At 31.6% G+C, this 17,309-nt stretch overlaps 3 protein-coding genes across 3 annotated transcripts; 2 read left to right on the forward strand and 1 right to left on the reverse strand.

Annotated features, from left to right (window-relative positions):
• Window positions 1-220: 220 nt before the first annotated feature.
• LOC117681629 (microfibril-associated glycoprotein 4-like) lies at window positions 221-1,764 on the forward strand. Its single transcript, XM_034446959.2, has 5 exons — window positions 221-351; window positions 551-690; window positions 874-970; window positions 1,070-1,234; window positions 1,502-1,764. Exons 1-5 carry the CDS (start codon window positions 258-260, stop codon window positions 1,735-1,737), a joined length of 732 nt encoding a protein of 243 aa, XP_034302850.2. The 5' UTR covers window positions 221-257; the 3' UTR covers window positions 1,738-1,764.
• A 1,584-nt stretch (window positions 1,765-3,348) lies between these two features.
• LOC105334915 (fibrinogen C domain-containing protein 1) lies at window positions 3,349-9,617 on the forward strand. The gene is made up of 6 exons (XM_011438530.4): window positions 3,349-3,467; window positions 5,664-5,782; window positions 5,942-6,081; window positions 6,261-6,357; window positions 6,458-6,622; window positions 6,736-9,617. Exons 2-6 carry the CDS (start codon window positions 5,674-5,676, stop codon window positions 6,969-6,971), a joined length of 747 nt encoding a protein of 248 aa, XP_011436832.3. The 5' UTR covers window positions 3,349-3,467; window positions 5,664-5,673; the 3' UTR covers window positions 6,972-9,617.
• Window positions 9,618-13,719: 4,102 nt separating this feature from the next.
• Window positions 13,720-15,697, reverse strand: LOC109619607 (fibrinogen C domain-containing protein 1-A-like). The gene is made up of 5 exons (XM_020070041.3): window positions 15,561-15,697; window positions 15,318-15,454; window positions 14,748-14,844; window positions 14,492-14,656; window positions 13,720-14,248 (listed from the first exon to the last, which is right to left on the reverse strand). Exons 1-5 carry the CDS (start codon window positions 15,628-15,630, stop codon window positions 14,022-14,024), a joined length of 696 nt encoding a protein of 231 aa, XP_019925600.3. The 5' UTR covers window positions 15,631-15,697; the 3' UTR covers window positions 13,720-14,021.
• Between the last annotated feature and the right edge of the window lie 1,612 nt (window positions 15,698-17,309).

Here is a 17,309-nt window from a genome sequence, read left to right on the forward strand (position 1 = left end):
CATCTGGAACATTGTTAAGAGTACTAACGTTGAGGCTGCTTGTTTATATACCATTGTGGGTTACATGATAATATCGGCGCTGAATGCATTGTTGCTTAGCGCCTATACAAACACAAAAATAACAGCCCGTGTCACATAATCAAATAAAATTAAACATCGTGTAAAAATGCATTATATTTCTCTTATCATACACAACATATACAATGTCAGCCATGTCTATATTTTTCATCAGATATAAGGCAAACCATAGCATCAGTATGCACAGACTTAATCCAGATGCTAGTACTTTTAAAGTTGTGTATGCAATCATCGTTCGCTGCTTTATAACCATTGTACTGCTGCCCAAAGCATGTAAGTATGTTTGTAAACTATAACGTAATCATTACAAGCTATGATGGATATGTGAAGTAAATTGAGATTGATGGGTAATATAACCTTAAAGAAAAATTTTGGATTATAATTTACAAGTTTCTCACAACAAACGATTCTCGAGTTGTTTATTGTGATTCGTAAGAAAAGAGTGTCAAAATCTAAAGATTGGAATCTTTAGCATGCTGTTCCCTGCCAACTGACTGTCAAGATATCCTGCGGTCCGGAAGTCTTACAAGCGGTGTCTACACGATTTATCCACCAGGAACAGGGGGGTTTAAGGTGTATTGTGACATGACCACGGCTGGGGGCGGATGGACGGTAACAACATATAGCAATTTTATAAATATTGATTTATGATAAATGGAGAATAAGTACAGTTTATATGCCATTTATCACTATTCATATATATTAAAAATTTAGGAAACTTGTTCAATATTGCATTAGGTTTTTCAATTATGCTATATAATCCCCTAACAACATCTATCATAATTATCATACTAGGTTTTTCAAAGACGAATAACTGGGGGTGTTGGATTTAACAGACTTTGGAAAGATTACCAGTATGGATTTGGTGACACTGATGGAGACCACTGGATTGGTACAGATCTAGATGAACATGACGAAAATCCTTATTTGACTTATAAGTCCTTAACATTTCCAATAACGAAATGTAATTTTGCCATATAATTTTAAACAGGAAACCAAAGAATTCATCAGTTGACATCTAAGGGATGGTATGAGCTTAGAGTGGACATGTCTGACTTCAAAAATGAAAGTCGATTTGCTTACTACCGTACTTTCTTTGTTGGAAACAAAGACTCTGGTTATAAGCTGAAAGTTGAAGAATACGAAGGAAATGCAGGTTAACAATTGCATTCCTTATTAAGACGTTTCGATTTGATTGACAATGCTAATGAGACTAAATTACAGGAACAAATATTTCTTCTTCGGGAGATTCAACGCAAACGCATAAAGATTTTTTACGCAAGGGACAAAGATAACAATGAAAAATGTTCATATCAATAAGTTAGTTGTAAGAAGTGCCACAAATTTAACCTGAATAGAGTGTTGGCTACAATTGCTGATGTCATTTGATTTCATCATGTTTTAAATCTATTTCTTTTTGCAGGAGATTCGATGGCTATCCACAACGGTAGTAAATTTTATGCAAAAGATCGAGATATCAATGAGTGCGCCTCTAAGTATAAAGGAGGTTGGTGGTATAAACACTGTCATGATGCCAACCTCAATGGACTCTACCTGAAAGGTAACCATTCGTCATACGCTAATGGGATGAACTGGTTTGATTGGCATGGATATCATTACTCACTCAAAACAACAGAAATGAAGATCAGAAGACAGTAGACCCATGATGTTAATATATTGTGTTTGGTCAAGTGTTATTTTAGATTTATTTCTAGACTATTTGAATAAACAATATTCAAACTTTTGGTTGTTCATTATAATCAAATATAAAATGATAAGTTTAACTATCTTTATACTATCTTAAAATATATATATATATGTTCTTTACACAATCTGTTTCAAATTTATTTCTCTATTTTGAAATCTTCTCCTGTTTAATCAAGTGAAAATTAAAGAACTGACAGTTTACAGCTGCAATACCATGTTCCGATGACTAGTATAAATGATGTCAGATCCATCAAATAATATTTAAGAATGTTGTATTCTTCTGATAGCTATTACAATCAGTTATGAAATATATCATCATTAGAACAATGATTTCTTTTACTGGTTATATAATTTAAAAAACCTCATTTAAAAATAATTTTTACATGTATAGCCAATAAATTGAAACATTGAAGTTTGGCATAGAATTTCACGGATTTATATATCAGGGCAAATGTTGACTTTTTTTGTTAAAAATATCAAAGTTAATTCATTAAGTGAAATTATTTTGATCAGTTAAGAACAATGCAATGGTACTTGTGGTGCAGAAAAACGCAATTTCACATGAACGGTATCAGAGTATTTGTCAAAAAAAAGTATATGGCAAATGGTCTTTAGAGTGGAGTTCGCAGTTTTTTTTACTCGCAATTCAAAAGTAAACTTCATTCTAGAACGCCGTTTGCAATCCAAAATTTATGATTCATATTTGGAGTCTGAAGTATTTAGGGTCATCAACTAGTGGGAAACCACTGCTATTGTAATAGATGATGTGGTCATCTCCAGTAAATGGAATTGGAACTCTGCTAAAAATACACTATTCATTTTAAAGGGATTTCAATGAGATAGTCCTTACCAGTGCGGTGGACGTCATATTTTCTTCGAAAGGTGTTTCTACAAATCATTCCGTCTAATTAAACGTGTTCGGGTAAATAAACGGAAGGCATGCAATGAAGCTTGCCCTTATATAGGCGATGTGTAGCTATTAGCGTAACAATAGAAACAAAAACTAATAGGGCGATAGTCGCAGATAAAAGGGAAATATTATATATAATGCTTTTTAACTAATCACGGCAACACTGAAGCTTGTTTGTTTCCATTCTCGTTAACGATATGAAGACAGTAACGCCTCGTAAATGTAAAAATAATTGTCATTTATTTAAATATGAAGCAAAAATATAGAGCATTATTAACTACATCAAAGGTGGCTTTAGGAACCACAAACAGTTTACAAAATGTCAGCTTGGTTTAATCAAATGCATATATAAGATTCTCCGACAGGTTTGTGTATGGGCTTTGATACCAGGGGGACCGATTGGGCCTGTGAGCTTCTTGAATTATTCAACGCCATCAGCTTGGATAATAAAGATAAATCAAACTTGGTTAATTTGAGCCAGATTTAAAAATATGTATTCATGATAATGCTGTTAGATATGTTATGTAACTGAGGTAAAAGAGCAAAAAATCTCTTCCGTGACAAACTACTATTATGATCAGTCCGGTGGGTTTGAAAATTTAAAAAAAAATCACGATAAAATGATGTATGAGAGGCACATTTGCTGCAAACCACGCTTCAAAATCACGTTGCTTGTAGTTTTTATTGGTCGTTAACATACAATAAGTATAAATAAGTAGGGTTGAATTTTACGAAGAGATACTGTACAATCACCTATTAACTTGGGATCCCGGTGAGTATTCATTCCTACATCTTTACATGTCAAATTTGATAAGCTGTTTAACATTTATCCACTTTATTGAGAAACACAAGCTTGTATCTTTGTAATAACATTTACCGTATATACCGTACTTTTCTGTGATAAATCTGCATTAGGTATCAAAATTTGAAGTAAAGATTACGTTTACTCAAAGAGTACACCAATTCAATTAACAGGAATAAAAATCTACAACTTGTGCATTATAGCCTTTCTCTATTTAGTTATTATTCAATTTCAAATAACTTGGTCGATGATCTACATTTATATATCCTAGTGAAATTTGGATGTTCATCGAAGAACTCTCCAACTAACAAGATTATTTATTTTTTTTGAAAATTACAATTCACTAAACTATTTGAAAAGTGAAACACAGTGAAACACAGTGAAATATTGATATTGCCAATTTAACATAACAATAAATATTTCGACCTTTTTCACTTGCAAACGGTTTCGCACCTTTTTGAATTTGCTCGGTGGAAGTTGTTTATTAAAAAAAAAAAATTTGAGACATAGGAGATCGCCTAGACTCGTCTGACAACGAGGACGAAGGGGGCACAAATAAAACAGGGACAAATATTTCCCTTTATACTTTATATACATCATATACATATGTTTTGTCTATACTTAAGATATATAAGTTGGGTCTATACATAACATACATAAGATGTAAGATACCATCTTCGCTAGCAAAGTTTTCTGATCCGCATAGCTTCTCACAAACCCTTGGCATATCATGCTATCATAAGTCGGTCTTTTTTTGTCACGTAATCTCCTATCCTATTTTTAAATCATCCAAATGATGAAATATGCCGTATGATATATACGTACCTGGTGCAGAAATGTCAGCCTCTGTAGAAATTGATATTGACACGTTTGAAGAACGTTAAATGCCCAGTTTATTCAATAAATATGAATAATGTTAAACGTTACATATAGATCGAATTCATTTGTAAGTTGAAAGACTAGGCGCGGTAAACAGTTGGTAAATCCTCAATCTACGAGTGCATGCCTATGTTGATAACCAATCTGGTGTACTTGTTATTGTACCATTGAATTGTACATGCATCATAAAGGGTCAAACGGAAAGACTAGATAAATTAGGATTTTGAGTTATTCGTGATAGAGACACTCGTGAATAAACAGTAGGAAAACATTGCTGATTAAATCAGATATGCGTTTCATTATTTTGGTTGGTCGAACGGTTTGAGTAAACCCCAATCAAAATTTAGGGAAAAAATCCCGACTTTTGATAGCACGATAAGCCAAGGGTGTGTGAGAAGCGTTGCGGATCAGAAAACCTTGGCTAGAAAAGATGGTAACATACATAAGATGTGTCTCTACGTTCTAAGATACATAAGATGTGTCTATACATAAGATACAAAAGGTTGTTTCTATACATAAGATACATAAGATGTGTCTATACACAAGATACATAAGATGTGTCTATACATAAGAAACATGAGATGTGTCTATTCATAAGATACATAAGGTGTATCTATACATAAATAAAATGTGTCTTTACATAAGAATTGCCTATCCACAAGAAAAATTTATACATACAATGTAGGATGTGTCAATGCATTAGATGTACATTAGATACATTAGGTGTGTCTATACATAAGATACATTAAATGTGTTTTTACATAAGATACAAAAGATGTGTCTATACGTAAGATGCATTACATGTGTCTATACATAAGATACATTACATGTATCTATACGTAAGATACATGAGATATCTCTATACATAAGATGCATTAGATGTGTCTATACATAAGATACATTAGATTTGCCTATACATCAGATACATTAGATGTATTTATACGTAAGATTCATACATGAGATGTGTCTATACATAAGATACATAAGATATGTCTATACAAAAGATACATAAGAGGTGCCTATCCAAAGGAGGAATTTTAACATTAGATGTGTCAATACGTTAGATGTGTTTATACATAAGGTGTATAGCTACCCAATATATTTGTTCTAATACGTAATACACAGCTAATACATTGAGGGAAAATCTGATGAACGACATGCTTTCTTTTCAAACACATTTTATCTGAAGAATATATTTTCATAATTTTTCCATATTCTGATAGGCATTTTATTTCTCTTCTTCACAAATTATATACATACATTGTCAACCATGTGAACTTTTTGTAGCAATTACGCAATGCATAGCATCATGATGCATAGACAGATGCCACAGGTTAATACCATATATGTTGCGTATGCATTCATTGTTTGCTGCTTTATAACCACTGTTCTGGTGTCCAAAGCCTGTAAGTATGTCTCTGCACTGTTATATAATCATTTCAGGCTATGATGGATATGTGAAGTAAAATTGAGATTAAACAGTGGTTTTCATTAAAAACGATTATCGAAATGTTTAGAGTTGTTTAAAAAAAAGAGTGTCAAAATCTAAAGATTGGAATTTTTAGCATGTTTCTCCCTACCAACTGACTGTCAAGATATCCTGCGGTCCGGAAGTCTTACAAGCGGTGTCTACACGATTTATCCTCAAGGAACAGGGGGGTTTAAAGTGTATTGTGACATGGTTACAGCTGGAGGTGGATGGACGGTAATAACATATAACAATTTTATAAATATTGATTTATGATAAATTGAGAATAAGTACAGTTTATGTGCCATTTGTCACTATTCATAAAGATCAGAAACTAAGAAAACCTTTTTAACATTATGTCAGTTTTATTATGCTATATCATCTTCTAACGACATCTATCATAATGATCATGCTAGGTTTTTCAAAGACGAATAACTGGGGATGTTGGATTTAACAGACTTTGGCAAGATTACCAGTATGGATTTGGTGACACTGATGGAGACCACTGGATTGGTACAGATCTAGGGGGAAATGACGAAAATCCTCATTTGACTTATAAGACTTTTCACGTGTGAAATATCGAAATGTAATTTTGTCTTACAATTTTAAACAGGAAACCAAAGAATTCATCAGTTGACATCTCAGGGTTGGTATGAGCTAAGAGTGGACATGTCTGACTTCGAAAATGAAAATCGATTTGCTTACTACCGAGTTTTCTCTATTGGAAACAAAGATTCTGGTTATAAGCTGACGGTGGGAGAATACGAAGGAAATGCAGGTAAACAATTGTATTCTTATTAAGCAATGTTTATTTAGGTGACGATGCTGATAAGACTTTCATTACTCTAAATATTCGTTGATAATTAAAATAAATTTTTATATTGATTTCAGGAGATTCAATGGACGCCCATAATGGACAATCATTTTACACAAAAGACCAAGACAATGATAATTGTTCAAAAAAATATAAAGGTGGATGGTGGTATAAAACATGCCACAGGGCCAACCTAAATGGACTGTACCTGAAAGGTAACCATTCCTCATATGCTGATGGCGTGAACTGGTATCATTGGCATGGTTACCATTACTCATTGAAAACAACGGAAATGAAGATTAGAAGACAATAGATTTTGCTATGAAGTTTACAACCAGTGTTTTAAGATTTGTCAAAGAATCAAACAGTTAAGATTTTAATAATTATATTCAGACTATCTGGAGGTCAAATTATAGTTCATGTTAATTTGCTAATTATATCTATGTGTCAATATGCAGTGTTTTAAATGTAATGAGATTTGTGTTTAAGCCAGTAAAATTAAATAGCATAAGACAATTAAAAATGTAGTCTTAAGATTGATTGGAACAACTTTATTCAAATATCTTTAAACATCTGAACTTACTCAGAAGCCTTTGTAATAGGTTTTTTTTTCATAGGGTTACAACTGTTTATAGATAAATCTCAAAAACCAATCATTCATTTCTGAACTCTTTTTTCATTTTATTATGAGATTATGATATTCTATTACAGCTTCAGTTATTGCCGAGATCAAAGAGATATGTTTTGTTGTTTTTTTAAAGCAACATGAACTGCAATTTTCATGTTGAAATTTTTTTTTTTACGAAAATGTAATTTTTAATTTAAATAACAAAAATGTCATAGTTTTTAAATATCTTCAAACCATTTTTGTGTGTGAAAAGGAGGTTGAGAAGCCTTAACTGGAGCATAGTTGAATTGTTGTCCTGTACAAAAATTGATTTCCGAAGAGGAGAAATCTTTCTTCTGACAAAAATTAATGATTTTTTCAAACCTTTTTTTTATCATAAAAGTTTAAGTTATATGCAGACTTATCACACTAGCAGCGTTTTGCAGCAAAATAAAATTCTAAGATATACAGCTCATCCTGCTTTAAATATATTTTCATAGTCATTATGTAAATACAAAACGGATACCTTGCGTTTGAAATTTTTATACGAAATTTTAAGTTGTTTCAACTATGACCTATTACTTACAATAGCACGTGTATAAAGGTTCCAAAACAGACGTTATCCATATTGATAGTCATTCTGAAAGAAGCTGTAGAGAGTGGTTTGTAGCAACCTCTAATGATACAATGTCCACTAATGATATAAGGTTGCATTAGAGGTCAGGATGTTGACCACTTATGATATAATTTAATCATTAACGAACAACCTAACCGTCCGCTAATGATATAATTTCAGATTTAAATCATTTGCGGTCAAAAACCGTAACCTCCAATGATATGGAAAAAAAGAGAAATAAGGACTACCTTGACCACTAATGATACACATTTGCACACATTTTCAATTGCATTAGTGGATGGATTTAAAACCTTAATATATATAATGCAACATTATATCATTAGTGGACGGTGTATCATTAGAGGTTGCTACAGTGGTTCGCATTTTCTCCTACACAATAAAGCAGTGCATTGAAATATTAGATATATTAATAGTTAATAAAGACAAGTTTGGAATTCCAGCAACACTTGTTATCTCTTTAGATTATACAATGTCATATAAGGTGCCTCACTACACCTTGAAATAGATTCTCAAATCAGCAGAAATTTACTTGATTATGATAGAAAGCATGATGAATAAGAAGTAAAAATGTCAAATAGGCGAAAAAATGTGCAATTTTAGATAAAAAATGATATTTTCAAAATTTCATTCGGTAAACATAAACAAAAGCCCCAGGTGGATTCGAACTCAGGACCTGCGGTTCACAAGCCTGATACTTTAACCTCTGAGCTATGACGATATACATCTGAATCGATTGATACAAACAATTTAACAAAACATTTAAATCGCCTTCTTGTGACGTAGTGTCTTAAAAAGAATAAGTGTCGGTGTAGTGAAGTACCTTAAGAGAGAATTCTTACTCTTTCTGACAAGCGAAAACAAGTTATATATACAAGGTATATATAACCCAGTGGAAGTTTAGGGGCAATCGAAACTAATATGGCAGCCAAATGCTTTAATGAATTCATGCAAGCTTTAACGCCGAGATATCACTTGCTAGAATGTCACCAAAGAGCAACAAAGAGGAAGAACTATGTGTACACTTTTATCTGAAGAAAAGTGACATATCTCTTCATCCATTTCTCTATTAGGCTATTCTATATCTGTATCAATCCATTTATCTATATCTATCCATCTATCTATTCAGTCTTTCTATCTTTTTTTATGATGGAATTTAAGATATGGTTTGTTTTATATCTACAAACAAATTAACCAAAACCATAACAAAGCATTATTTTTATTTTCATTTCGGGATTGTTTTGCTAAGATGTATGAACCTATTTGAAATTATAAAGCTGCCAATCGATATGTTTTTGTAATTGTGTATGATATGTGGTGATAGCTAACAGTGTTCAAAACCAACGCTCAAAGGAAAAATACAAAAAAGGAGCAGAGAAAACACGGACTTCTATACACTTAGAGGTAGGATCACGTGCCATGGAGGAGTGAGCATCCTCTGCTGACCGATCACATCCGCTGTGTGATCTTTGTAGTAATCGGGAACTTACGAAATGATGACTTCAGTCGAGACTGTTGGTAGTGCTGTTTTATCAATTTGTGTGTCAGTAGCCTTCCTTGACTGTTCATACGTAGAGCATGTCCATGTGTACCGAATTAACTGAGAGACAGAAACTTCATATACAGGGGATGAAGGTTTACTCTTATATAAGTAGGAAAAGTTGATTATAGAAAAATGAAAGTCATCATGTTTATCATTGGGGCGTAATTGGTACCTACGGGAATTCAAACAGATTGTTGGAAGACCTGATTTCCAAAAACTATATAGATGTTGTCTATCAAAAACTCGAGACTCCTTTTAATATTTTATAAATTAGTACTTGTATGCACAATTAGCATGGTTTTGTAAATGACCGATTACAAAGTAAATAAAATGTGATCCATTTTTATTGAAAAAAAAGCAGCTATCAATGATGTCAAAAAGCCTGGACTTTAGCTTATCGTGGAGGATGGTTGTATAGATTGTAGAAAAGTCTTTGAAAAGTCTTAATGGTATTGATTATGGTAAAATTTTGGGAATTCAAATTTTCTTAAAGTTCCTTTGAATTCTCAAGTATCAACATCTGATTTACACCGTTTCTTGAATACACTGTTGCACAGAACTCTTAACGTTTCCCCTTCACTGTTGTTAATATATATTTAAGTAAGGAGTAAAGAAAGAGGCTTCGTACAATATTTATTGAAATCCGCTATATATCTTTGTTTGTAAAGATTTTTATGAAGTTTAGGTATCTAAGGTAGGTAAGGTTATTTATACTGATTTTGTTTGTTGGGAATTTTGAAAATATTCAAAACTGACATATGATTTTGAAAAATTACATAATATTACACATGACCAGAATCAGGATTCTAGTACTTCAGTTTTTTTAGTTTTATTTTTATTTTCCAGACAATAATATGCAAAGTTTACATATCAATGACACTTTAATTCGTAAAAATTGCAGATTAATCTTAAAAATTCACACTTTAATCTAAAAATTGTACATTTCTAAAATACTGTGAGAGAACCACATATTGTGTAATAATTTCGTTGCAATAAAACTTAAGAAAATTGATACCCTATACAAATGAATCGTTTGTTAAAGGTCCCCAAGTTAATAACTATTCAATTATGTGTAACTATTTGAATAAATCAATATATATGTACTATCGTAATTGCAATGTTTAACAAATCCTGAGATGACGTCATAATGTATATTTGTGCATTTTTGTCTACACCATACATTTTTTTTGCAGGTAAATGTATGCATATTGACGGCATTCATTTTATGTGTAATAACTGTACATTCTACGTCATGATTCAAACATGAAATATTAAAAAAACAACCCTGTTATTTACAATAAAAAATAAGTATAAAATATATGTTTTATATATAGCTTATCTGGAAAGTAAACTTTTTTACTTTTTAGCTGGAAACACGTTCTATTTGGTTAACATTCCCGGTTGCGATGGAGATTGACTTAACGACACGGGCTTTTTGTAATAAAATAAAACTTTTGATGCAAAATGTTTTTTAGAAAACAAATTTCGATGTATTGATGTACAAAAAATGTAAATTTAACCAATATAATACTGAATTTTACATATAAGAGGGTAAACTTCAGAAAAAGGTGTAAATTTTACATATTAGAATAATAAATTAATCGATGTTAACTAACAGCTTTAAGTGTTTATTTTACATACCAAAGAGTTAATTGTTTATATTTAATTTAAATCTTTTAAAGCGAACAGCTTTAAGTGTACATTTTACATACCAAAGAGTTAATTGTTTATATTTAATTTAAATCTTTTAAAGCGAAATGATAAATTAAAAGTTTTTATGTGACACTAATACGCATCCGTGATTTCATATTTTTTAGTTATGACGCTAAGCTTTTGTCAAGTTAAGTTTTAATATTCTAGAAAAACGTTATTTGACAAATTGATAATTTTATAATCTTCTAATAAACTCTTACACTTATATTGATATTGTTATGATGTGTTATTCATCCTTGTATAATAACAAAAGTATAAGAGAATACCCTCTATACAGGTTGTAATGAGTTCTTTTGATTACACTGTATTAGATATGAAATGTTAATAAACTACAAAATGTTGTTTTATAAACTGTTTCAACCAATAAAACTTTTGTTGAAAAATTAGTCAAAAATGTTTCAGTTCAATAATTCAAAAACAAACGTAAAATCACGATTACTTCAAATTTTAGCTCTGTAAAAATGAATATAAACCTGTAACAGTCACTTTTACACACTTATAACCTCTCTTTGAAAAGGAACTCAGTCACTTCAAGGACACCTCGCACCCGAGACGCTCCTGTCCTCGTCAAACTACCTGTCCCTCGTGTATCAGTATCCTGACTACAAGCCTCGGACTCACAGATCTCTCGCTAACAGTCTACGACCACTTCTCTACAGATAATTACGCCTCGCTAAACGCAGCATGTGTCCCCGACATTTGTCTGTTACCCACATGACCCTCCATAGGATAATTCACTTTTAGCGTCTAGCGCCTATAGTCTGTAGTACAGGCATTTGCATCAAACACCCTTATGCATTGAAAATAACACACTGTGACTAATAAAGCCCCGATAAATATACATACATACGAGCATTTACACTAATAGCTGAATTACCTGCAAAAATCACAAAATAACACGAAAAAAAGCTTACCGGATAGGAAAATATGTGCCCGCCCAACAAAATCCCGAGTTAAATGGCTACCTGTTTTTAACCAGTAATATAACTGACTGGAGATATTCACTATCTATAAATTCAGGAACTGCACAAACGTGGCACCCGGCTGATGCCGTTACCACTACATACAAACCGGTCACTTTATATACTCGCTCTAAAAATAGCACACTCACCCGACACCCGTCACTCACATACGGTAACCCATTCAGGACAAAAATATAAAAGAACACCAATTTAAACACCTTTATATACAAAACTGAATCAACTTTATTACATAGGGTTATTTTCGCGCTGTTTTTTTTCTCGCCCTTCTACACTCGCAAACGGTTATGCCCCGGTTTGAAATTGCCCAGACACAAAAATACACATTCTTTCTAATTAACTCAGTTATCTATGAATTGTTTTTAATTCGCCTAATCTTTGTTTCCCCCGCTTACAATGAAGGCAAAAAGGCGAAAATCAAGCGGGGAAAATATTTCTCTGTTTACAGGAGTAAGACAGCGAGTTTCGAAAAGTACGTTGGAAAAATTCAATCAACGTTCATTTTGTTTCTTTGGATACGACTGTAAAAAGTACTTCGTCCTACATCTATAAATGTATGTTATATTTATTGCAATTGAACAATAATAATCAGGTACATATGATCAATACTTTAACAAAATATGTTGTCATTAATGTATATTCTATGAACGTATGTAGATATAAAATAAAGTTTTTGTAGGTAATGGTTTCGTTACACTGCTCATAGAATCTGAAGAAATGGTATTTCCTTTCATTAGAATGTTATCCCATTTTTACGACTTAGCGGTACCTGTTTAATTCATAGCATGTTTGTCCTTAGATACGCGTCTATAGTGTATAATAATATACATACTAAAGATAAAAGCAGACGATACTTGTACTCTATATAATATTACACTATTTAATTTATTTAAAACAGGTGCAAAGTATCTGTATTTTCACGTCCTTTCAAAATACAAATATGAAGTAAGCATTTCAATTTAAAGGTTTTTTCTCTTTATAATTCAATATTTACAGGAAAGTGAAAGTGGAAGTAGACTTAACAACAATATGCTTGAAAAATCAATAATTGGGAGTTGATTTTAATCAACTCTCCTATGCAGTTACTCAGACAAACCGAAAGTGAAACAGTGTTTGGACCTCAGCACAAATCATTGCTGCTGATTTAGAAAATCTTAAAAATAATTAATAAATTCGATGTAATGTATGCTAAAGCATTGTTTTTCAAGTAAACTTATTTATAAATACCTTGAAAATAGTCAGATTTTAAATGGTACGAACAATTTAAATATTTTTTGTAGTCGTATGTATTCCTACGCCAGAGTTCAATATAGTCTCGTTCAACTCCACGCTCGGCTGTCTCCGTAAATCCTTGTCGGATATTTACAGTGTCAACCGAGCGTTTGGTTGAAAGAGACTAGAATTCAATATTGCTTGGATCCATGCAATTTTCGAGAAATATTTCTATTACTAATACATAGTTTGATTGAATTAATTTTATCTTTAAATATTATTTAACATGATTCATATGGAGGTTTCTCGACATTGTTGTCGAAAAAGTACAAAAATTCATTTATAAAAATGTTAGTAATTCAAATCAAATTAGAAACTACATGTACTTGTCATGCAAAATAACATATCATTGATTTTAAAATAAATAAACATCGACAAAATCAACTCCCATCAGTTCTTCAGTACTTTGATTTTTAATTAGTTTTGCAAGTTGCTTACAAATGCAAAGAAATTCTTAGCTACAAATAATCTCAGGGGAGTTAATCAAATAATTAAGATCATGATTAGAAAGTTGTGAAAACGATTTTGAAATTACAGCATATAAAAAGTTGCAAAGGGCTTTCATTGAATATATGTTCAAAAAGCAAAACGACAAGTAAGCGATTTCGTAAAAGTTATTGTTTTCTGATCTTCATTTCCGTTGTTTTTAATGAGTATCGATGTCCTCTCCAGTGAAGCCAATTCACACCATTAGCTAGGGAGGTCTGTTTGTACAGTCCATTCAGGTTTGCGTAATGACAAAGATTGTACCACCAACCTCCTTTAAAATCACGGTTACAATGAAATCTTTCTCGGTCTTTGGTGGAAAAAGAAGATCCACTGTGGTAGGACAAGGAATCGCCTACACAGATATAAATTGAATTTATCAGTTAAAGCTGATGTTTTATATGACGTTGAGTTGTCGAATTCAAATTGTGAAAGTTAAATAACATTTATATTTTGGCTCAAAATACACTGATTATCTAAAAAAATAAATTAATAATTAAAATAAAATTAGATAATTTGATTATTTTAGCTTTGATATATCAGAAAATAAGATGTGATATTATCCATTAATTCAAACATCACAATGTTGAAATTCTACCTGCATTCCCTTTATAGTCTCCAACGGTCAAACGATAGCCGGAATCTTGATCTCCAACAGAGAAAACTTGGTATTGTGCATATCGGCTATTGTTTTCGTAGTCTGTCAAGTCTATTCTCAGCTCATACCAACCCTGTGAATTTATCTGGTGAATTCTTTGGTTTCCTATGGTATTAATCATAATTAAGACGTCTCACGAATAACTAGCAAAACCTTAAAACATTTTTATAGATAAAAAAAGTTTAATTATGCATACCAATCCAGTGTTCCTCCGAAACATTACCAAATCCATACTTATATTCTTTCCAACTTCGATAAAAGTCAACTTTTCCATTCATTCTTCTTTGAAAAACCTGATTAAAATACACATATGTACATTGTGATTTTTTGCATCATTGAAGTAGAATAAATTTTATATTTAATAATCATTTTTCCATAAGTATAACTAATTAAATAATTGTTAGTAAGATAACCTACTTGATTTAAAAAATTATATTCAGAAATGCATCGTGCGCGCTGAATTCGGAGTATGTTGATTGATCAGAAATATTCGAACATTTAAAGTAAATGTTATTTAAAATAATATGAAGGGTTAGTCAACACTCGATGCAATGTCTGTAATTATCTAGACATCAAATGATGCGCAGCCTGGTATAACATAAATACTTATCATCTATTGAAGGAAATTAAGAAGTTAATTAAGAACGGCACTGAAATGCCGTAATATTGAAATGAGTATTATTGAAAAATTAATTAGGAGTTGATTAAAGGAATCACAGCGTTTAGATTTGAGTTCTGTTGTTAAGGACAATTCTCGTAGTAATACCGTCCATCCACCCCTATCCGTAGTCATGTCACAGTATGCCTGAAAACCTCCAGTCCCTTCGGGATAAATTGTATAGACGCCGCTTTCGCTTCCACCTAACCTTAAAACGTCTTGGCAATCCTTCGGTAAAGTGGACACTAAAAAATAAAAATACAATATTTTGTACTAGTTTCATGTTATTGAATGTTGGGTTTTTTTTCTTGCTACGTTAGATTGTCTTTGTCTTTCCTACTAAACACTTACCACATCCCAGTACACCAGGTATGATACAGCAAATGACGAGTACAGACGCCGTAGTGAATAAATACAGCATTTTCCTACAGATCTAATGGTGGAATACCTCAGTTGTTTTCAATGGCGTTTCTGGTATAAAATATTTTAACTGGATTTTGTAATGAGCTAATTCACAAAGAAAAAAAGTCCTTAAAAATGTTTCCCGACTATATCAGTATCTATTAAAAGAATAAAATGCAATGTAATTTGAGGATATACGTAATATCGTGGCATTAGATGAACTATATTAAAGTGCTTTGGAAAATTATATCAGAAAAAAAAATTTATATTTGAGTAAAATGACATTTTGTATAAATAAAGATAAATAAACTAAAAGGAACTGTTAAAAATATAATTTTAAATTTGCAAAAAAGCATTAACATTTGAAACATGAAAATGAAATTTAAAACAATAAATGTCCTACTTTTAGTTTTAGAATCACAAACTTAGAAATATGATTAAGAGTAAAATACATAATTTTAATAAAAACGAAATTGATAAAAAAAATCTGCAACAAATTAAACTTTTGAAAATCCCTAGGCGAAATTAATTGTTAAACTTACATATTTTTTGTATTCAGTAGTGATAAGAAAATACTCCAGTAATGATACGAAAAAACTCCTTCTATATGTTTTATTTCCCCTCTGAATTTTTCTTCCTGCCAGTTTAAATATGATTAAATCAAGTAAACAGAAAGCAATCATTTTATTATAAATTCATTGGTATTAGCTTTTTAAATAATTATTGTAAAGAAGAGTAGTATCGTAAACGTACAAACATTTTAAATGCTCATCATTTGGAATATGACTGGCGCCAAAGCTCCCGCTCTGTAAACAACTTCAGTTTTTTTAAAACCATTGCAATTCAATTTCTGCGTAAAACTCAGTTATCTTAATTTGATCATCCTCTTGAATTTTTCGAACACTTTATAATACAGAAAACATCTTTTTTTTTATTAATGCACCATATTGCCTATGATGTAATTTATTTGTGTTTGCAGAGGGCAAATAGGTAAAGTACATGTACTGATATTAAAACGTAATTAAAGAAATTGAAAAAAAAATTAAGAAAAAGAAAAATATACTTGACTTGTCAGCCAAACATATCTACAGTAATTCAAACATTGCGACATCGATTTCAACTATAGTCAAGTCGAACGCAAAAAGTAAAACAAAAGTAGAGAATCTCTAGTTGCTTATATTTGTAATAGAGAATATCTAACCAATTATGTTAACTGCGTGTAAGACCTCCAGTTCAAAGATGGCGGGCAGTGACGGTGACTGATTGAAGATGAAGAACGAAGATGATAATACAGGAAAGTACAAAGTTTAATTAGGTAGCTGTAAATAAAACTAGATGTCTTGCCTCTAATTGTAGAAAAAGTAACACAAATGGTGTACCCATAAAGAAAAGCAAAATGCTAATCGAAAAAAAATATTTTATTTTATTTTATCGAGTGAAATCGATGTGAACAGCTGACTGCAGGGGTTAGTGATAGAAGGTAAAGGTGATTACAACAGTGAACGGGGATGGTGGTCTGAAATACAGTATGCCAAAGTTCAGCAGTCTCATCAATAAATTAATGGATATGTATGATTTTAAGTTCTAATTAAACAAAATCTAACCGGAAAAGCAGGGAAAGGGCGTAACGGGAGAGTTTAATATAAATTCTATTCATTTTATATTGTAATGCAAAAGGCACAGAATTTGACAGACCTG

The sequence above is a fragment of the Magallana gigas genome, chromosome 2 (assembly GCF_963853765.1).
Source record: "Magallana gigas chromosome 2, xbMagGiga1.1, whole genome shotgun sequence".
Lineage (NCBI taxonomy): Eukaryota > Metazoa > Mollusca > Bivalvia > Ostreida > Ostreidae > Magallana > Magallana gigas.